General features: G+C 39.5%; 1 protein-coding gene across 2 annotated transcripts in view; it reads right to left on the bottom strand.

Annotated features, from left to right (window-relative positions):
- LOC129921684 (uncharacterized) overlaps nt 1-13979 on the bottom strand; it is a 45752-nt gene extending 31773 nt beyond the window's left edge. Inside the window, exons 1-4 of one of the 2 annotated variants that reach the window (XM_056004095.1) lie at nt 13895-13955; nt 9268-9353; nt 7678-7883; nt 4477-4622 (exon numbers count right to left, since the gene is read on the bottom strand). In XM_056004095.1, coding sequence (XP_055860070.1) covers nt 4477-4622; nt 7678-7883; nt 9268-9325 — 410 coding nt within the window. In that variant the 5' untranslated portion in view covers nt 9326-9353; nt 13895-13955. Of the gene's footprint in view, nt 1-4476; nt 4623-7677; nt 7884-9267; nt 9354-13894 lie in introns of both variants that reach the window. The other variant, XM_056004096.1, reaches the window with a different exon arrangement.
- Nucleotides 13980-24640: the final 10661 nt, after the last annotated feature.

Below are 24640 nucleotides of genomic sequence, written 5' to 3'. Positions count from 1 at the left end.
CCATGCTCTATAAGACAGATGAATCAATAGGTGCCATGCTCTATAAGACAGATGAATCAATAGGTGCCATGCTCTATAAGACAGATGAATCAATAGGTGCCATGCTCTATAAGAAAGATGAATCAATAGGTGCCATGCTCTTTAAGACAGATGAATCAATAGGTGCCATGCTCTATAAGACAGATGAATCAATAGAAACCATGCTTAATAAAACAGATAAATCAATAGGTACCATGCTCAATAAACAGGTGAATCAATAGGTACCATGCTCAATAAGACATATGAATCAATAGGTACCATGCTCAATAAGACATATGAATCAATAGGTACCATGCTCAATAAACAGGTGAATCAATAGGTACCATGCTCAATAAACAGATGAATCAATAGGTACCATGCTCAATAAACATATGAATCAATAGGTGCCATGCTCTATAAGACAGATGAATCAATAGGTGCCATGCTCTATAAGACAGATGAATCAATAGGTGCCATGCTCTATAAACAGATGAATCAATAGGTGCCATGCTCTATAAGACAGATGAATCAATAGGTACCATGCTCAATAAACAGGTGAATCAATAGGTACCATGCTCAATAAGACATATGAATCAATAGGTACCATGCTCAATAAGACATATGAATCAATAGGTACCATACTCAATAAACAGGTGAATCAATAGGTACCATGCTCAATAAACAGGTGAATCAATAGGTACCATGCTCAATAAACAGGTGAATCAATAGGTACCATGCTCAATAAACAGGTGAATCAATAGGTACCATGCTCAATAAACAGGTGAATCAATAGGTACCATGCTCAATAAACAGGTGAATCAATAGGTACCATGCTCAATAAACAGGTGAATCAATAGGTACCATGCTCAATAAACAGGTTAATCAATAGGTACCATGCTCAATAAACAGGTGAATCAATAGGTACCATGCTCAATAAACAGGTGAATCAATAGGTACCATGCTCAATAAACAGGTGAATCAATAGGTACCATGCTCGATAAACAGGTGAATCAATAGGTACCATGCTCAATAAGACATATGAATCAATAGGTACCATGCTCAATAAGACATATGAATCAATAGGTACCATGCTCAATAAACAGGTGAATCAATAGGTACCATGCTCAATAAACAGGTGAATCAATAGGTACCATGCTCAATAAACAGGTGAATCAATAGGTACCATGCTCAATAAACAGGTGAATCAATAGGTACCATGCTCAATAAACAGGTGAATCAATAGGTACCATGCTCAATAAACAGGTGAATCAATAGGTACCATGCTCAATAAACAGGTGAATCAATAGGTACCATGCTCAATTAACAGGTGAATCAATAGGTACCATGCTCAATAAACAGGTGAATCAATAGGTACCATGCTCAATAAACAGGTGAATCAATAGGTACCATGCTCAATAAACAGGTGAATCAATAGGTACCATGCTCAATAAACAGGTGAATCAATAGGTACCATGCTCAATAAACAGGTGAATCAATAGGTACCATGCTCAATAAACAGGTGAATCAATAGGTACCATGCTCAATAAACAGGTGAATCAATAGGTACCATGCTCAATAAACAGGTGAATCAATAGGTACCATGCTCAATAAACAGGTGAATCAATAGGTACCATGCTCGATAAACAGGTGAATCAATAGGTACCATGCTCAATAAGACATATGAATCAATAGGTACCATTCTCAATAAACAGGTGAATCAATAGGTACCATGCTCAATAAACAGGTGAATCAATAGGTACCATGCTCAATAAACAGGTGAATCAATAGGTACCATGCTCAATAAACAGGTGAATCAATAGGTACCATGCTCAATAAACAGGTGAATCAATAGGTACCATGATCAATAAACAGGTGAATCAATAGGTACCATGCTCAATAAACAGGTGAATCAATAGGTACCATGCTCGATAAACAGGTGAATCAATAGGTACCATGCTCAATAAGACATATGAATCAATAGGTACCATGCTCAATAAACAGGGGAATCAATAGGTACCATGCTCAATAAACAGGTGAATCAATAGGTACCATGCTCAATAAACAGGTGAATCAATAGGTACCATGCTCAATAAACAGGTGAATCAATAGGTACCATGCTCAATAAACAGGTGAATCAATAGGTACCATGCTCAATAAACAGGTGAATCAATAGGTACCATGCTCAATAAACAGGTGAATCAATAGGTACCATGCTCAATAAACAGGTGAATCAATAGGTACCATGCTCAATAAACAGGTGAATCAATAGGTACCATGCTCGCTAAACATGTGAATCAATAGGTACCATGCTCAATAAACAGGTGAATCAATAGGTACCATGCTGAACATGATAGATGAACTGTTAGGAACCATACTTAAAAGACGTACGAACTGACAGAAACCATGCTTAACAAGACAGATGAACTAATAGGTACCATGTTTAACAAGACAGATGAACTAAAAGGTACCCTGTTTAACAAGACAGATGAACTAATAGGTACCATGTTTAACAAGACAATCAATAGGTACCATGTTGGCTACCATGTCAAAAAGAGAAACGAACCTTTACTTAACCGAGACGCTGGTGATATTAGCGCTGTCTGTGATAGCAATTCCTACGAATGTAGATCCCACGACAAGAAGCCTACGATTACTGTGAACTATCACAATCTTAAAGATATCAACGCGAATCCTGCACTCAAGTGTTTAACAAAAGCTGAGACTCAAGTGCGAAATCGAATACTAAGAAACTCACCAAGGTCTGGAGCCAACAGAATTATGTTCAGATACCAAGATCAGTGGGATGCTGATCAGGAAAACCAAATGTAATATATAACTTTTTTTTTTCAACAAATAACTAAATTTTGTGAATAAATGTTAATCGGCATATACAAAAAAATATTTTTTTCCTTTATATAATTTCCCTTACATTCATGTATTCATCATCATAGAAATAGCCGAATGTCTCTCGAGAATAGGTGTCAGCAGTGAGATGAACCACTGTCGTTCTACGAGATGAACCACTGTCGTTCTACGAGATGAACCACAGTCGTTCTACGACATGAACCACAGTCGTTCTACGAGATGAGCTACAGTCGTTCTACGAGATGAGCTACAGTCGTTCTACGAGATGAACCACAGTCGTTCTACGAGATGAACCACAGTCGTTCTACGAGATGAACCACAGTCGTTCTACGAGATGAACCACAGTCGTTCTACGAGATGAACCACAGTCGTTCTACGAGATGAACCACAGTCGTTCTACGAGATGAACTACAATCGTTCTACGAGATGAACCACTGTCGTTCTACGACATGAACCACAGTCGTTCTACGACATGAACCACAGTCGTTCTACGAGATGAGCTACAGTCGTTCTACGAGATGAGCTACAGTCGTTCTACGAGATGAACCACAGTCGTTCTACGAGATGAACCACAGTCGTTCTACGAGATGAACCACAGTCGTTCTACGAGATGAACCACAGTCGTTCTACGAGATGAACCACAGTCGTTCTAAGACTTAGGAAGGGCAAGGATGTATTAATTTTCTTATTAATTACAAACGTTACTTCAATAGAGAAGATGATTACATTTTAGGCGTATTTATGTATCAATTTAGTCATACATGTTTATAAGTCACTTGAAATATGCCAAGTCGTTGCTTTTGCTGACTGATTAAGGCAGCCCATACTAATAGCACTAGGGAAGAGAGAGCACTTGTGCAAACTTCCATATGGAATAAGAAATGTGCCTATATCTGTGTGTCTTTGATTGATGAATTGTTTTCAAAAGAGTAGGCTATATTTATGCGAAAAAGAAAACCTTGCATCATTAACTTTAAAACAAAAGGTATTGTTTGAAACTCGGTGGTGACACAGATGGTCGTAACAGTATGTGTTTTTAGCCTACCCACATCGCCCCAGTCTAGCACAGGACGAGCGGTCAACTGTGACCAGCGACAATACTCGCCAGTTCGGCAAGGACCAGTGTTGTAAATATTACGCACGCAGGTCACGGCGGAAGTGATCAACTGGAGTGGTCAAGAAGGTTCGAGAAGGCCAGTTGAGACGCTATATAAGAAAAATTTGTTTACTCTGTGTTAATGTTGTCGCCAATTGTGATGTATTTGAAATTAAACTGTTACTAATACTTAGGAGCTTTGAGTTGTGAGGTTCTTTAAGTTCGTTGTGTCGTGTGGTGCAGAGAGTCTGGATAGTGGAGATTCGTAGCAGTATTTTTTCAAAAGATTTTTAAAAAGCCATTGCACTAGAACTTTGTAATATTTAAAATATCATAATATCAGATTTGTAAAATATCTTTCTAGTTTTTTTTTTTTTTTTGGGGGGGGGGGGGGGCTTAAACAAGGGCCGGACCAACCATGCAAGACTATTAGTGGCTTTTTCTTTTTTTTTTAGTTGGGGGGGCGGGGCTACTAAGTAATGTAGGGTAATTCTTACCCTGTTAACAGCATCACGTGATCATAAATGCCAACGATGCTACTCCCGGAGCCTATGTTAAATGCTTGTAGATTATCTATCGCTGTGTCCGCATTCATCTCATCGTAACTAGCGTCCCTGTCTATAAAACTTGAAGAAGCGACCGTCTGGGGAAAAATCGGTTACTCTTTATTGTTAGGTATTTATTCGAAAAGAAAAAAAAAAATTCAAACAATTTGTAAGGCTCTTCAATGAAGAACAGCACATATTAAAAACGAAGGCAATAAAAAAAACTAGACATTCTGGACCAAGATAGAATACATAAATAAATAACTTTTGAGCTAACAAATGTAAATTCCTCTCTATCTGGAAGAAACAAAGAAAACAATAGAGTAGATTAACCGCGGAATAGATCAGCACGCACTACAATTTGGGATAGGATAGAATTATCTTCAGAACATATGAGGGAACATGCGAAACATGTAAAACAAAACATTACCAACATTTTTGTGTGGTACTATATTTATAGATTTAGATTTCGGTTTATAGGTCAGTAATTAGTTAAGTCATTGGTCAGTAATTAGTATAGTCATTGGTCAGTAATGAATAAAGTCTTTGTTAAGTAATTGGCCAATACTTAGTAAAGTCATTGGTCAGTAATTAGTAAAGTCTTTGGTCAGTAAATAGAAGTCATTGGTTAGTTATTAGTCAATGATGCTTATTCTTAAATCACTGTGCTCGGATATTTTTTGTTAGTCAAGTTTTTTTTTTAAAACTACTTCTATGATTTCAACAAGTTAATTGTGTTTGATGGAAATATTTGTCATTGCTGAAACGTTTATTTTATTGAATGGGGTTTAAAAATATGAACTCTAAACAAATTCAATATTGTTTTTCTTATAAGCACCTCCAACCATCTACATGTTATGTTAACTTAAGAAGCAAGAAGGTCTAATTTACTATGCATACATCGTAACTCTCAAATTAAATTGATGAAACTTTAAAACTTTCAGGCCTAAAAAAAATTGACACAGGCCTTAGAAAGTAAAAAAAAAAATTCTACAGTCTAATCCAAGCAATTAATATATATTTATAAACAACAACTCCGCAATATGCAATGAGAAATCTCTCGCATTCTCTTAGACACACCCACATGAACCTTGTGATGAAACTCATTTTGCCGAATCCCTTCCTCTAGCGATCGTTTCCACCCGAGTGCCACGTTGAGGCAGAGTACCCGGGCATCATAGACCAGCGCAACCGAATCAGAAACTGTATTAGTAACGAACCATGCTAAGATAACTCGTTTAGAGCACGTGAAAGGAAGCGGGCAGTAAGTTCTAAGGTCGCCTTGTCCCCGTACGAGGACAGACCATAAACCGCACACCGCACACGAACCAGTTCTCTTTCAAATCCTTGTCCCGATCTCCCTTTATGCAGAACGCGACATTCATAAAGAATGTGGTCTATTGTTTCCACAAAATATAGATTAATAAAAATTGAACTCCCAGAGATAGAGTAGATGCAAAATGTAACTGTTGCTGTGGTCGACAGTGAATGAGAGCGTTGTGTGGCCAGCCGAACGACCAAATGCTTTTACTCTATCCAGCTAATATTAGGCACAGATTAAACTTGAGTGAGATGAGAGAAGTACTCTGGATCCATAAGTTCACCAGGATTCGAACTCATGACCCCACTAACGACTCCGCTATTGTAGCTAATTAAGTTATAATCAATTATATTCATTTTATGTCTACAGAAACATTTCTTGTTAGCTGTAGGATGTTTAAAATATGTTAGATACAAGAGAGGCTTCATTTTCATGAAAAAAAATGAATTGGTCATAGTAATTTGATTACCTTTCCATTTGTAAGATCTTTTATCTTAAGATTCTTATTGAAAAATACACTGGCGTTATGGAAAAAAAACAGGGCGATATACTGTGTTCTAATGAACAACGTACAAATATGAACAGAATAACATTGGAAGCGTGGTCGAGAGGCCAAGTGCGCTTGGCTTGGCTACCTAGAAGGGGGCTCGAGGTTCGACACCCGACTCGGGCAGAGTTGTGTTTACTGAGCGCCTAAAGGCAGCACGGAAAACCAACTCCTAGATACCCTCTCTGACTCACAAATGAGATTGGACCAAAAGCGCTCTGAGCATGCTATAAGCATTAAAGTAGCGCTATATAAAAGCTATAATAATAAAAAAATTTTTTATGAAATACACATAATAAACACTGTGGGGCGAAATCCCCGTGGCAAACTAAACAATACACATTCATTTTGTTGTGATATCCAAACTTGGTAAAGGCTTTTAGAAAATCAACCCTGAGGAAAAATCGGAGAGTCGCTGACTTTAACTAACTGCGACGCAGCTGTACCAGCACCTGCCTTTAACCTGCGACGCAGCTGTACCAGAACAGCTGCATGGAGAGGGAGGCGATGTCATTCCAACCATCTCTAATGCACAGGCTTTCTTCACATTTCTATCAGACGTCCAAAAGTCGTCTCGCGACTGGAGGAAGCTTTAACTCTTTCTCCTAATCGACGATGCCAACGTTGATTTGATCCACATTAAACTAAATTGATTTTTAGATTTATAAGCTTTAATATGTGTTATGTTAAAAGAGCATTTTGATAACAAACAGAAACGTTAAGTTTTTGAAGTTTAAACAAAACAGTATAGTGAAATTATGTACAAATGAGCAAAACGAATAATACTATCAAAACGAGGAAAATAATTACGAAGAGAAAGAGTTAATAGCAGTAGTCTTGTTGAGCAATTGAGTTATCTATTATTTTTTCCGTGTGGAATGGTATGCCGATGTGAGTACATTTTACTCGAGCAGCCAGTCTTGTGTGTGTGTGAGTGTATTTTTCACTGTTGATATGAATTTTTTTTTTTTAATGAAATCAAGAAACTATTCTAATGATAAACTATCCCTAATTTACCGGTACCTAAATTTCTGGGTCGATAAATTACCGGGTTCCTTAATGTCCGGTGTCAAATATTCCAATGCTTAAATTTCCTAAATCCCACACTTAACCACTGGACATGTAAACAATAATTTAGGGGTGCATTACTCCAGACACTTGCTCGCAACACAATCACATTCTTTTCAGTAAGTTTCGCACAATAAGTTTTTCTTCATTGTAATTTGTATGTTCACTATTGGAACTATTTCTTTAAAAAAAAAAATTTAAAATGTACTGTTTTTACCTTTTTGGGTCTGGTTTTCACTTTATGCCTATGGAAAATTCCTTCCTGATCGGTGTCCAAAGTATACAAAGGAATATCGAGGTCAAAATGCCGCGAGCGTCTGAGATTAAGTTTGGTTAGAGATTTTGTTTCTGTGCTAAAAGTTACATTGACCTGGTCAGGCATTTGATCTCCAGTGACTTCACTCGCCTCATATTGAAGCATAACTGTGAAGAAAAAATAAGGCTTAAATTTACATGACGATATATAAGAGCTGTTACTATGACATCCATTAAATGATTTTTATAAAGTTCTTATGAATAATAACAATGATTAACTCTTTCTCTCCTAATCGACGATACCATCGTTGATTTGACCTAATTAAATTAAATTAATGTTTAATTGTATAAACTTGACTTTGTGTTAAATAAAAAGAGCATGCTATTCCCTTTAATTCTGTACCAGATACAACTTTTTCTGATAACAAACAACAAAGCTATTGAAGCTTGGTCATAACAGGGAAGTGAAATAGTAATGAGCAAAATGAAGACAAATAAAAACGGAGAGAAAGAGTTAAATGTGGGTGGAGTGAAAATGAATATCGAGGGCGGCTTTAGTTCAATAACTGATAAATATTTGAATACGTTACTCTATACGAGCTATGTCTGTTGATCTCAAACTGTATCGGATATTTCCATAGGAAACACTAGCCGAATGGGGGGGGGGGTAACTGTTGTGTGATTGAAAACATTCCAAAAAAAATTCTTGCTTTTTCCAACTTTATGTGTACATTAAGATGCTCTGTCAGCATTTCTAGAAATCACGTCAAAAAGCAAACGCCTCTTAAATTAACATGAAGAACCAGAGAACGAAGATCTGTTATCTCAGCACACAAACATTATCAACATTGATCCACATAGATTGTTATTTATACAATAACTTTTACTTATAATTGCATTGTTCGTTCATTATTATTTAGTGTATAATTAAATAATGTATTTTTATTGGGTTTTTTTTTTATTCTTTTTTTTTGGGGGGGGGGGGGGGCGAGGGGTAATCAAGGTTACAAAAATTATAAATGAGGTACACATAGGTCAAAAGTTTGGGAAACACTGCCTTAGTCTGTTGGACCATTGGGGCACCATACACGATTAGTTGACCGTCTTTATCCATTCCTTTCTTTTGTCTTGGTTAGAACCCCTTTCAGTGGCAGGCGGAAAGAGAACCCAAACCGACCACAGGAAGACACACGGTTATGTCTGCTTTGGGTGTGACAAACTCAGTAGATGACAGCAAGGCTGCGTTGCCAAGTAAAATACTCCTCCTTAATCTTCGAATCGGAAGTCAAGCCTTATAGATTGGCATTAAATGTGTCTCTCACTGCTAATACCTTTAGCACAATGTTATTGGTTAATTTTTGTGTACATGTAATTACAAAAGAGACTCCAATGAGCTCTTATACAAGGTTATACATTCTCACGTTATTAGCCAAATAAAAATCTCTCTTCTATTACGTTATAACACCAGAGATTCTAACGACTTTTGTATATAAGGCAGAACAGTAGAGTCTAAGTTATTAGAATAGTGTTTATATTAATAGATCACACTGACCGTCAGTACTTGAGATATGACAGATGAAAACAGAGAAAATTACAACAATAATAGACATTCTTCCAATATGTTCTCTCAATTACAGTCTGTTGATAAATAAACGTTTTTGCAATATAAAATTTGCAAATTTAATGCATTTAAAAAGAACATTCAACTCTTGTCTTGTGACTAATTTACAGAATTACACACATTATACTTTTTGGTTTTCTCACTTCTTATTTGGTACATTAAACCGCTGTGTTTTCAATCGTGAATATATCTTTGTTGTTCTAGCCCCCAAATAAATCGATCAATTAAATATTTATTATAAGACATCAGTTAGGCCAGGTTCGTATATAATTTCACATTCACTTTCACCTATCCTTTGGTCTGCTGGACCGATGGGGCACCACACAAGATCTGTTAATCCTTTTTCTCCATTCTTCTCTGTCATTTGTCTTTGATAAAATTTCATTCTGATAATATTAAACCCTGCCTTTGTTACTTGCCTGGTTTGACAAAGTCGGGGGCCGATTTTCAGTTTGTTTCCCACAGACTGTCTTTGTAACCTTGCTATTTTTTTAAATTTTATCTTTATTTTTCATTTATGTTTCATCAAATACTTAAGCCATTGTAGGCAAACATAATAGACCCCAATTCATTTCAGGCAAAAAACAAAAATATTAAATATATATCATGCTAGCAGTTCACACCGGCTACACCCGTTGATTTGTTCCAAGGTTTTATTTGTTAATATTGTTTATTATGGCCGGAACCCACTTCTTTTTAGAAATTATTTGAATAAATGGCCTACATGTTAATGATCACCCTAACGTACTTTTCAGCAAGTGAATTAGTTTATCTGTAACAATGAAGTTTAACGACCCGCTCCCTCTCTGTCCTTCTCTCTCTCTCTCTTTTTCGCTCTCTGGAACCTAAATCGACCACCATCGGACAATAGTTATGCCTGCGCTGACTATGGTAAAATATGTAGGTCGCAGCTGGGACTGCGTGTCTACGTGAGATACTGTACTTCTCATTAATCTTTTTCTTGTTGGGATTCTAAAGATTACATGGATTTGGCACTTTATCACTAACATGGACATTCAGTTCAGACTAAGATAGTGAGTCTCTTTCGTTAATAAGTTAACAATTATTTTTACATTAGGATTATATCTAAAGGCGTACCAAGGATGCCAGCCAACCGGAGTGGCTCGTGCTGTCAGCGCCCCCCCCCCAACCTTACAATAGTGTACGTAATACATATTTGCATAGTCATGTGAGAAATACATAACTTACAAATAATGAAAACGAAGCTAGCTAATGAACTATCTGTAGTAACAGTCACAGTCCTAGAAATACATGTACATTTAGCCATGCTGCTTAAGAAGTTAAGTGTCTGACTTACTTACTTTGCGTTGAAAATTAACAAAGCGGATACAAATCAGTGAAATGATTAATACAATTAATCATGCTAGCTTATCTGAATTAGTGAAATATATGTTTTGTAATGTTTTGGCGCCACCCCCTTACGCCCCGGCACCTTCAATGAAGTCCAGTAGGGCGTCGGCGCCGAAGGCGCCATTATCCCGTTGATGGTTAGAAAGGCTTTTATCCAACCACCAGGCCTGGACATGGGGCTCTTCACCCCTGTCCTGTCTGAGGGCACCCAACGGTAGGCGGCCATATTGGTTGACTGAATGGGAAAACCGGGCCGTACCGTGTACACAGCGCACCGTCCCCGGTCCTGGGTCCACTCGCTATAAGTGGCCGAAAACAGCGCTAACTGCGGGGAGCTTGTTTCATATTCCTATACTGTAACCGCCACTGTTCCGTGCAGGGACCGCCACTCCAGCCACGGGTCTGATGACGGCCCCCTTGTGGAACGGCTTGGCGGACTTTTTGGACTGGGTTCTTTCCATCCTAACCTCGAGTGAGAGAAAAAAAACAAAAGCTCACCCAAGGAAGCCCGGCCGGGCCTGGTTTGCTACTCGTACTTAGCCTATCTAGTATCCACCCACTAGACGTATCCACCGGAGGGCCACGCTGAGGCGACGGGTAGCGAATTCCTCCGGACGCCCCGGCACCAGAGGCGGATGCTCTTCTCTCCCCACATTTGGCACGCCACTGATTCTAACTTGTCTCAATAGAGATTACTTAGGTTGGACTACTCTCCATCTTGCAGTTTCAGAATGTATCCAGCTTTTATTGGACAAGTCAAGACTGGACGTCATTGAAAAAGGTCTGCTGCACACAGTAAAAACAGGAAATGTTCCTAGCACGTCCAGAGTAGTCCGATCTAAGTTCAAGGATGCAGGCTAGTAAACAATCTGTTTTCCTTGTATAGCGAGACATTTAATCTTCAGCTCATTGGAACTACAGTGCCAGAATATTGGTGAATATTTGTGTCCATTATATCCCTTTCATTAAATAACAATTTTTTCTTATAAAGTTGTCAATGTGATAAACACTGACCAATATTCAGCTAAATACAAGACAAAGAATGCACCAAAAGGATGTCGCATTTCATAATAAAATAACATGTGTGTGTATGAGTGAAGGGTGGTCCATTACAAGTCAAGACTACATATCGTGGACTAGCCAGTACTGCCTAATTGGCCCTGTATTGTTATGGCCCAATATATGCTCAAGACTACATATCGTGGACTAGCCAATACTGCCTACCTGGCCCTGTATTGTTATGGCCCAATATATGCTCAAGACTACATATCGTGGACTAGCCAGTACTGCCTAACTGGCCCTGTATTGTTATGGCCCAATATATGCTCAAGACTACATATCGTGGACTAGCCAGTACTGCCTAACTGGCCCTGTATTGTTATGGCCCAATATATGCTCAAGACTACATATCGTGGACTAGCCAGTACTGCCTACCTGGCCCTGTATTGTTATGGCCCAATATATGCTCAAGACTACATATCGTGGACTAGCCAGTACTGCCTACCTGGCCCTGTATTGTTATGGCCCAATATATGCTCAAGACTACATATCGTGGACTAGCCAGTACTGCCTACCTGGCGCTGTATTGTTATGGCCCAATATATGCAGCATATTAATTACGCCTATGACTGCTTTATTGATCCTTGTGGAAATTTGTTGTGATTACAAGGACTCTTTTCTCATAAGTAGAAGTCTGCAGAAACTAACAGATAGAGACAAGGAACACGAGGAACACAACAAACAAGAAACATAAGGAACACAAGGAAACAAGAAACATAAGGAACACAAGGAAACAAGAAACATAAGGAACACAAGAAAACAAGAAACATAAGGAACACAAGGAAACAAGAAACATAAGGAACACAAGGAAACAAGAAACATAAGGAACACAAGGAAACAAGAAACATAAGGAACACAAGGAAACAAGAAACATAAGGAACACAAGGAAACAAGAAACATAAGGAACACAAGGAAACAAGAAACATAAGGAACACAAGGAAACAAGAAACATAAGGAACACAAGGTAATTACTTCAATTGTCATTACATACTTAAGTAAAGCAAGGAATCAGCAGTACAACGGGGAGGGGGGACTGATTTAAATAATGCTACATATATAAGATCACAGACCTACATAATAATCTTAAGGCTTGTGTTCGAGTCCGAAGATTAATGAAGAATGCATTATTTCCCGTGGCTACTCAGCCCCAGCTGTGACCTAAATATTTTACCAAAGCCAGAGCAGGCAATAATATTGTCCGCCGCGGTCGATTAAGATTTTCTTTTCGTCGTCTACGTCTATCCTCTGTCGCGGATTTTGATTTGGTCTCAAGTGTGTATATAAAAAAAAATGCAAAAAGAAAACTGAACCACTTCCACATGAACTGTCTAATAAAAATACGTAATGTTAAATGGCAAGAAAAAATAGCCAATACTGAAGTCCTTCGAAAAGCGGCCTGCAAAGCACCCACACAATCTTGATGCAGTTCAGGCTTCGATGGGCAGCACCCATCTGCAGAGTGGAAGACCGCCGCATCCCTAAAAGACTCCTGTATGGCCAATTAAGGGAAGGAAAGCGCTCACAAGGTGGACAAAGCAAATGCTTTAGGGACACCCTCAAAGCTTCTCTGAAAGCCTTCAGCCTTGATACAGCCACCTGAGAGACAGAGGCGCATGATTTAGACTTAGAAGACGATCCGATGCGAAAAGTTTTCCTAAACATTAATTTATTAAACTCTTGAATCTATAATACATGGGCACCCTGAGGGGTACATTGTGATGCACTTGAACCCGCCCCCCCCCCCCCGGATTTTTACTAAATCTACATCTACGTATAAACCAAAAAAAAAAAAAAACAGTTCTGGAAGATGCATTTCATTATAAATTATTTTTTTTTTAAATTGGCTAAAACGTGGCTACTCAGAATTCAGAGGCGCGCACGTACATGGTTGGCCATCCTTTCCATACGCCTAGGCTAATCACTACTACATTAACCAGTGGAAGCACTACTTGTTCAGTTGCTACTTAGAAGTTAATTGATTTGATGGCGCGAACAAATGGCTAAAATTTCGATACTCAGAATCCAGTGCACCCCCTTGCGGGCGCCCATGAATACAGATATGTAATGTGATTTCTTCGGAGATAAATAGTTTTTAAAATATATATTTTTAAGTTTTATTTCTTATTACCATATATTGTCATTGGAAATACGCCATTTTGATTTTAAGGCTTAATACTAGACTATCTCCCTTGAATTACTTGCCAACTTTTTTCTGTTGCTGTTTTGCAAACAAGCTTTTGTACTTTAAGCAATAGCTAAAAACTATATATAAATTATGTAACAGAAGTAATAACATAGATCTACAAAGGCGAAAAAAATAATAGAAAAAATATTAACATCAAATATATAACCCTCAACTTTAAACTTGACATGTTGTAGTCATAGCGTAATTTAATCTTCGTTGTTTCTTATATAATATATATGTATATTATAATATATAATAAGAACAAATATTTACACCACCACATCATTCAAGTACAATTTCTTTCACTTTTTCGATTCCAAACAAAATAATTAATTACCAATAGTTAGCAAACAAATTGGCTAATTTTAAATGACTGCTTGATGCACAGGGTTAATTAGATACACGGGTAGGCCTGACACACACAAACCGTAATAGAATAAAGAGAAATAATAATAATAATAATAAAACTATTGAATGTAAAACAGTGAACAATATAAAAATAAGCAATATCTACAACAAAGTTGAGAAAGTCATGATTGGATTGTGGCATGGAAAGGAAGATTCGGGAAATGTTACAATGGCATCGGAGTTAGTAACCTTGTGATGGCTCCAAATAGAGACTGGGCCGATAAAAAATCATTGATTTTATTAAATCTCTTCAATGGGATAAAAGAGCAGAAAGATGAAATAGTATGAGTGTTACTACATCTCTGGACCAAATAGGGGAACGAGGGGGGGAGACACTGTGAGAAGCATGCGAGGTTCGACAACCGACGCGAGCAGAGTTGTGGTTACTGAGTGCCTAAAAGCCAGCCCGGACAATTTCTCCCAGTTGCCCCCTCCTCCCACTGGTCCACAAATGAGATTGGATCATAGCTGAGCATGCTATAAGCATGAAAGTAGCGCTATACAAAAGCTATAATTTATTTTATTTATGAGTGTGACAAGCAGAGTGAATTTGTCATACACAACTGCTTTTGAAGCTGGCCGACGATATAGGATCCAAACTAGAGAGATTTGATCGGGACATCGTTTATGTTACGTCACATTTTAGACTTAGACCTCAGTTGAACTGTATGTCGGTGATCTAACAAAGAAAGTGAATGACTTAGACCTCAATTAAACTGTCTGTCGGTGATCTAACAAAGAAAGTGAACGACGAGATCAGTATTGACCAAAGTGACTCACCGTACCTTGCCCTTCCCCTTTACGAGCGTGACGGTGATCCTAACAGTAACTGATGTAATACGGAGCCGGCGCTGGCGAAGCTCCGAACAGGGAAAGGTGATTACATCACACCTAGTTCTGCCGTGAAAACTACGATAGTACGTGTCGGCGCGTGTTGAAAGGTACGGAAGAAGAAAAGGTAAAAATAGCCACCGGTACGGTAGAAGAGAAAAACTGTCTCCATAGAAGAATGTAAATACTAGTGGATTAATGAAAAGAGAGGGGGGAGCGGTAAGTGGAATCACTACCCACCCCCAACCACACATTGTTAAACAAATTTAGTGTAAAAGAGGAGCCAGTTTTCTTTTCTTGATCAGGTTACACTCGACCTATACCCCCCCCCCAAATCTTGTAGATGGACCATCCTTAGTCACACTCAAAGAATTTTTTCAGAAAAAAAAAATCGCGAAACGTGAATTAAATCTCAAGCAGAACTCTAAGGCTCTACGTCCGCTCCCCTAACTCTAATTGTAAGTCTCTACTACGAGTCAAGGTTTAGTCACAACTATTTAGATGTACTTGTTAGATGACATATGTTAGAAGACCGTTATGTCTTCCCTCTGTTGACATAATGAAAACGTTATTTCTAATCTCATGGATCGTCCATGAAGGACAATAGCGCCGTAGGAGCTATGTGAATTGAACTTATTTGTTGATTTTGATATGAATACAGGTGAAACAGCAAAGTTTATTATTCATTGCATATTTTAGGTATTCATTTTTTGCTTTTCTATTTCATTTGAGGCCACATTATTCACTTCGCATTGGGCCGCCCTATTCGTTTTACCTCCAATTATGTAAGGCAGGCTCTGCTTGTAGACAGTAGACTCCACTCAGCACTTTAAGGGTTAAACTTCCGTTTAGATTACTTTCGATTCCGCGAGGAGTGTGGTGTCTTCGTTTCCTTTTTTTAAGGAGTGTTTTTTTTTTTTGTTTGCTTTTTTTTTCTTTTTCTACTATGTCTATAAAGACATTTTGGATTGAACGCAAGGATCTGGACGGTGGCTTGGTCCACCCACCAGGCACTCTGCTACTAAAATTGTCCGGATAGGGAGCAGTCAGAGCTTCGATGGCGTCCATCGTCGCCGCCTTGAGGCTCGGGCCGGAGGAGGTGAACCCCTTCCTATGGTTCCTCCCGACTAGTTATGGGAGATTTCAATCATCTTTCGTTGGATCAACACTTGCCAACATATACTCAATATGTTAATTGTCCCACACGGCACGATAAAACCTTGGACATGTGTTATAGCAACATAGAAGTGGCCTACACATCTCGATCGTTATTTCCCCTCGGAGAGTCGGACCACACAATCTATCTTATACCAACTGCCCAGTCAGATGAACTTACCACAACTGTTAATTCGTACATCCAGTTCTGTGAAAGCATGATTGTACCAAAGAAGAAAATTAAAACATTCAGTAATAATAGACCCTGGATTACCAACATTGAAAATTAACATTCTGTCGTCATCGAGAAGTACATAGAAGTCTATTTATAAAGCGCTGGTTACGTGTATGTGTTTTTCGTGTGTGAATGTCCTTCGTATGTGCATCTATATTGTGCATCTATATTGTTGTATAGTAGTTACGCTGAGGTTGTCAATTGTAGTCAAACCGAATTTCCATTTGATTGGATCAATAAAAGCTATCTTATCTTATCTTATACTTTCTTTGTCTATTCTCTTTATACTTTCTTACTCTATTCTCATAATACTCATATATATATATATATATATATATATATATATATATATATATATATATATATATATATATATATATATATATATATATATGTATATATATATAAGAAACGGCTTATCTTGATTAGAGAACTACTATTCGCCGACGATACTGCACTCATGTCTCATTCACAAGAAGGATTGCAGAGGCTTGTGAATGCACTGGCAGCTGCTTGTCAAGAGTTTGGCCTCACAATCAGCCTCTCCAAGACTGAAATCCTGGCACAAGGTGTTGCAGAAATACCAGTGATACACATTGGAAATCATACACTTGCGGTGGTGCGGGAATTAACATACTTGGGAACAACAATAGCAAGCAACCTAGATATAGACACTGAGCTGACAAAAAGAATAAGGAAGGCTTCTGCAGCAATGGCAAAACTCTCCAAGCGTGTGTGGGAAAATACCCAATTGACCACGGCAACAAAAATCCTTGTCTACAATGCCTGCGTTCTGAGCACACTTCTTTATGGCAGTGAGAGCTGGGCAACTTACATGCGTCAAGAACACAGATTAAATAGCTTCCACCTACGCTGCCTGCGACGCATACTGTGCATCTTCTGGAGGGATCTAAAAAAGGACTGGGTCAATTTTAGTGTGGTAAATGTGTAATTAAACATGTTAAAGAAAATGAAATTAAGAAACAGTAAAAGAAGGATGTATAAATGGTAGAGACCATCCTCCTGTTTAGCGAGACCTCTACCGGCCTTTTTCGTTCACTCAAAAAAAAAACATCAATAGTATGATAGTTTGTTAGTCGGAAGAAATTGGTCCGTTCTGCCGTAAAAAGGAGGTAGACCATAGAATCGCGTTGGTGAAGAGGCATTAAATTGTTTTATTCAAAAGAACCTAGTGAATCATGGGCGTAGCTAGGGTGGGGGAAGGGGAGGTCCAGATTTTAAACACCCCAGGGCCCACCACTGGAGGGATCCTCCAAATGAGAGCCCGAAATTTGTTTTTAGATTAAATATTATTATTATATCTTTTATATAGCGCTACTTTCAAGCTTATAGCATGAAACCCTAACGCTTTTGGTCCAATCTCATTTGTGGACCAGTGAGAGGAGGGGGTATCTAGGAGTTGGTTTTCCGTGCTGCCTTTAGGCGCTCAGTAAACGCAACTCTGCCCGAGTCGGGTGTCGAACCTCGAGCCCCCTTCTAGCTAGCCAAGCCAAGCCAAGTTCAAGCGTACTTGGCCTCTCGACCACGCTTCCCATTATCTCATATCATGATGTCAAATGTCAAAATGAAGGCGTTGCCAGGGCTCCCAAACCCTAGATACGCCAATGTTGTGAATCAATCTTGTCGCTTAGATAGAAAAGTTCTATTTAGAAGATGAAACGACGTAGCTTAAATTGATATTTTAATTTTTTTTTACATTTTAATAATGTCGCTTTTACTCAGATATAATTATAAGGCTTCTCTTCGAGTCCGAAGATTAGTGGGGAATGCAGTATTTCCCGTGGATAAGCAGCCCCAGCTGTGACCTACATATTTTGCCACATCTAGCGTAGGCTTAACCGTTGTCCACCGGTGTTCGATTTAGATTTTCTTTTCGCTGTCTACATCTGTCCTCGGCAGTGGATTTTCGTTTGGTTTCAAATGTGTATCCCGTAAAACACAATTAAAATGCAACCATTTTTGAGTTTGTTTTTCCAAGAATGGCACCTTTGTATTTCCTCTTTGTAAGCAGTAACGTCTGGGATATTTGTACCGACAAAAAATATAACAAGGCCAAAATAAATATATACAACTAGATTACTTTAGTAGATGTGTATTTTCGGGAATAGACAGACAGACAGACAGACAGATAGATAGATAGATAGATAGATAGATAGATAGATAGATAAATAGATAGGCAGACAGGCAGACAGACAGACAGACGGAGGGATGGATGGATAGATAGATAGATAGATAGATAGATAGATAGATAGATAGATAGATAGATAGATAGATAGATAGATAGATAGATAGATAGATAGATAGATAGATAGATAGATATAGATAGATAGATAGATAGATAGATTGGTTTATGTTTGCTTTTGCCAAGATATAATCTTACCCACTTTTAGGTAGCCAAGCGCTTTACCATCCGGTCGCCATGCCTCGATATGTAGATCTAGATTTAGTTTATTTGTGCATGAATTAGTAGACAGATGTCAAACCTATACCTTGGAGTAATGTAGAGTTTCTTTTTTTTTTCCACAGCAAATTGATTTACTAACTTTTTATTGGTAGACCAGACGCTATGCTGTCACAAAAAATTGAACTAAAGGATTTATCCAACAGTCATACCAACTTAACGGCCATACGTGACAGCAGGAGTGGATGTCATGTTAATATGCATGACTAAATGCATAACGCGTAGGACGTAATCATCTTCTTTTTTGAAGTAACGTCTGTATTATATAAGATAAGAAGATAAGAATGCCTTGGATGGGTTCGTCTTTCTTATGCTGTCTGCTGCTGTAGCTGTGGGTGGGTGTCATCGTCCATTTCGCAGGAGGCAACAGAGAAGTGGTCTGTAGGTGTCATCCTGAGACTATACTAGGTGGGCAGATCTCAAGGTGTTTGAAACTTGCCAGTCATGGGCATAGAGAAATATGCAAGAAGATTTTCTAAATTATGTTTAGATATGTAAACTTTATTTAAGATAAGATAAGATGCAACACAAAAGAATGGACGGACCTGCCATTGAAAGAAGTTCTAAGGCAAAAGATAGAGAGGAATGGAGAAAGACGTCGACGACGGTCCATTAGACTTAGGTATAGATTAAGTTAAAGATAAGATAAGATAATGTTTATTAATCCAATCAAATGGAAATTCAGTTTGACTACAATTGAACACCTCAGCGTAACTACTGTAATAATAACTGTATAGATGCAAATACAAACAACATTCACGCACGAAAGAATTATTACACACTCAAAAACAGGCTCTATGAATTCTACTTCTTAGTACTTCTCAATGACGACAGATCCTAATACAAGTATTTCAAGCAGATATTATCTGATAATTTATACTGATGGCTAGGAATATATTTATTTCAAAACAATTTTTTTTGAGGACACATTTATTCATATATTAAGAAACAAACATTAATAGCAAAATTGTTTGGATGGGCGCGGTGGCTGAGTGATTAAGCGCCTGGCTTCCGAACGTGTGGTTCTGAGTTCCAATCTCGGCGAAGACAGAGATTTTCAGTTTCAGGATGTTTGTCCATCAAACTGTAATGTAACCTGTCTGTAGTTGAAGAAAGTAAAGGCGGTTTATCGTTGTGCTGGCCACATGACACCATGCTCATGTTAGAGACAGATGACATTAACATCATCCGCCCCATAGATCTTGTGCTGGTCACATGACACCATGCTCATGTTAGAGACAGATGACATTAACATCATCCATATGATCCGCCCCATAGATCTTGTGCTGGTCACATGACACCATGCTCATGTTAGAGACTGCTGACATTAACATCATCCGCCCCATAGATCGTGTGCTGGACACATGACACCATGCTCATGTTAGAGACAGATGACATTAACATCATCCGCCCCATAGATCATGTGCTGGCCACATGACACCATGCTCATGTTAGAGACAGATGACATTAACATCATCCGCCCCATAGATCTTGTGCTGGCCACATGACACCCTGCTCATGTTAGAGACAAATGACATTAACATCATCCGCCCCATAGATCTTGTGCTGGCCACATGACACCATGCTCATGTTAGAGACAAATGATATTAACATCATCCGCCCCATAGATCTTGTGCTGGACACATGACACCATGCTCTTGTTAGAGACAGATGACATTAACATCATCCGCCCCATAGATCTTGTGCTGGCCACATGACACCATGCTCATGTTAGAGACAGATGACATTAACATCATCCGCCCCATAGATCATGTGCTGGCCACATGACACCATGCTCATGTTAGAGACAAATGACATTAACATCATCCGCCCCATAGATCTTGTGCTGGCCATATGACACCATGCTCATGTTAGAGACAGATGACATTAACATCATCCGCCCCATAGATCATGTGCTGGCCACATGACACCATGCTCATGTTAGAGACAGATGACATTAACATCATCCGCCCCATAGATCTTGTGCTGGCCACATGACACCCTGCTCATGTTAGAGACAGATGACATTAACATCATCCATATGATCCGCCCCATAGATCTTGTGCTGGTCACATGACACCATGCTCATGTTAGAGACTGATGACATTAACATCATCCGCCCCATAGATCTTGTGCTGGACACATGACACCATGCTCTTGTTAGAGACAGATGACATTAACATCATCCGCCCCATAGATCTTGTGCTGGCCATATGACACCATGCTCATGTTAGAGACAGATGACATTAACATCATCCGCCCCATAGATCATGTGCTGGCCACATGACACCATGCTCATGTTAGAGACAGATGACATTAACATCATCCGCCCCATAGATCATGTGCTGGCCACATGACACCATGCTCATGTTAGAGACAAATGACATTAACATCATCCGCCCCATAGATCTTGTGCTGGCCATATGACACCATGCTCATGTTAGAGACAGATGACATTAACATCATCCGCCCCATAGATCATGTGCTGGCCACATGACACCATGCTCATGTTAGAGACAGATGACATTAACATCATCCGCCCCATAGATCTTGTGCTGGCCACATGACACCCTGCTCATGTTAGAGACAGATGACATTAACATCATCCATATGATCCGCCCCATAGATCTTGTGCTGGTCACATGACACCATGCTCATGTTAGAGACTGATGACATTAACATCATCCGCCCCATAGATCTTGTGCTGGACACATGACACCATGCTCTTGTTAGAGACAGATGACATTAACATCATCCGCCCCATAGATCTTGTGCTGGCCATATGACACCATGCTCATGTTAGAGACAGATGACATTAACATCATCCGCCCCATAGATCATGTGCTGGCCACATGACACCATGCTCATGTTAGAGACAGATGACATTAACATCATCCGCCCCATAGATCTTGTGCTGGCCACATGACACCCTGCTCATGTTAGAGACAGATGACATTAACATCATCCGCCCCATAGATCTTGTGCTGGCCACATGACACCATGCTCATGTTAGAGACAAATGACATTAACATCATCCGCCCCATAGATCTTGTGCTGGCCACATGACATCATGCTCATGTTAGAGACAGATGACATCCGCCCCATAGATCTTGTGCTGTCCACATGACACCATGCTCATGCTAGAGACAGATGACATTAACATCATCTGCCCCATAGATCTTGTGCTGGCCACATGACACCCTGCTCAAGTTAGAGACAGATGACATTAACATCATCCGGCCCATAGATCTTGTGCTGGCCACATGACACCCTGCTCAAGCTAGAGACAGATGACATCCGCCCCATAGATCTTGTGCTGGTCACATGACACCCTGCTCAAGTTAGAGACAGATGACATCCGCCCCATAGATCTTGTGCTGGCCACATGACACCATGCTCATGTTAGAGACAGATGACATTAACATCATCTGCCCCATAGATCTTGTGCTGGCCACATGACACCATGCCCATGTTAGAGACAGATGACATTAACATCATCCGCTTCATAGATCTTGTGCTGGCCACATGACATCATGCTCATGTTAGAGACAGATGACATCCGCCCCATAGATCTTGTGCTGGCCACATGACACCATGCTCATGTTAGAGACAGATGACATTAACATCATCTGCCCCATAGATCTTGTGCTGGCCACATGACACCCTGCTCAAGTTAGAGACAGATGACATTAACATCATCCGGCCCATAGATCTTGTGCTGGCCACATGACACCATGCTCATGTTAGAGACAAATGACATTAACATCATCCGCCCCATAGATCTTGTGCTGGCCACATGACATCATGCTCATGTTAGAGACAGATGACATCCGCCCCATAGATCTTGTGCTGGCCACATGACACCATGCTCATGTTAGAGACAGATGACATTAACATCATCTGCCCCATAGATCTTGTGCTGGCCACATGACACCCTGCTCAAGCTAGAGACAGATGACATCCGCCCCATAGATCTTGTGCTGGTCACATGACACCCTGCTCAAGTTAGAGACAGATGACATCCGCCCTATAGATCTTGTGCTGGCCACATGACACCCTGCTCAAGTTAGAGACAGATGACATCCACCCCATAGATCTTGTGCTGGCCACATGACACCCTGCTCAAGTTAGAGACAGATGACATCCGCCCCATAGATCTTGTGCTGGCCACATGACATCCTGCTCAAGTTAGAGACAGATGACATCCGCCCCATAGATCTTGTGCTGGCCACATGACACCCTGCTCAAGTTAGAGACAGATGACATCCACCCCATAGATCTTGTGCTGGCCACATGACACCCTGCTCAAGTTAGAGACAGATGACATCCGCCCCATAGATCTTGTGCTGGCCACATGACATCCTGCTCAAGTTAGAGACAGATGACATCCGCCCCATAGATCTTGTGCTGGCCACATGACACCATGCTCAAGTTAGAGACAGATGACATTAACATCATCCGCCCCATAGATCTTGTGCTGGCCACATGACACCCTGCTCAAGTTAGAGACAGATGACATTAACATCATCCGCCCCATAGATCTTGTGCTGGCCACATGACACCCTGCTCAAGTTAGAGACAGATGACATCCGCCCCATAGATCTTGTGCTGGCCACATGACACCCTGCTCAAGTTAGAGACAGATGACATCCGCCCCATAGATCGCAAGATTGATATTACATTTAAATACGTAAAATTAGATCTATGAGATCTTATGAAATGTGCATAGCTATTGTTATTGTTGCAATTGACTTTCAAAAAACTATAAATAATTTTAACTCCCGTTTATTTTTTATAAAACGAATGATGACAAAAATGACAAAATAAATAAATTAGCGTTTGTCTTATATTATTCTATAAAAGAGAGGTTACTTCAAAAAAGAAGATAATTACATCTACGTCCGGAAGCTCAAAATTGGAACCAGTGAAATCTGCCCATGTGGAGTTTCACCAGAGAATGCAGACCACGTCCTCCAAAACTGCTCTCTTTACCAAGAGGCCAGTATAAGTCATTGGCCCCAAATCACCCCAATAGAAAGGAAACTATATTGAGAGCTCCCTGATTTGGAAACCACTGCGCAGTTTATCTCATGTATTGGTCTACTCATCTGAACACTCCAACATAACAATGAGAACGAAGAAGAAGATCTACGTCCAACGTGTTTAATGTGCCACTCTTGTCATACGTGTTAATAAGTGACTTAAACTCTGCTAATTCGTTGGTTTTCTTGCTTATTGAGGCAACCCATTTCATTCTCTAATGGCACTACTTTACTCCACTAAAAAAAAAAATAAGTCCATCTGGAATAACCTGCCCAGTGTGCAGCTGAATATTCCGGGCTAACATAGGTTTCAGCAGCGACACGAGGAAGCGCAAAACCCCAGTGCAACGCCCCCAGCCCCCTGGATGACAAAAGTGGTCATCATGGAACAACGATGGACAAACTATATGATATATGATTTAGATCTAGTCGACATAACGCCATGCCGTAACTTAATTTTTCGTTTTATTCATGTCCTTTTTATAAGTAGCATAAAGTTTTTCTTTTCTTCTTCTAATAAAATTGTTATTTAATGA

Source organism: Biomphalaria glabrata, chromosome 11, assembly GCF_947242115.1.
Source record: "Biomphalaria glabrata chromosome 11, xgBioGlab47.1, whole genome shotgun sequence".
NCBI classification, from domain to species: Eukaryota; Metazoa; Mollusca; class Gastropoda; family Planorbidae; genus Biomphalaria; species Biomphalaria glabrata.
This window is presented reverse-complemented; position numbering and strand designations above follow the sequence as displayed.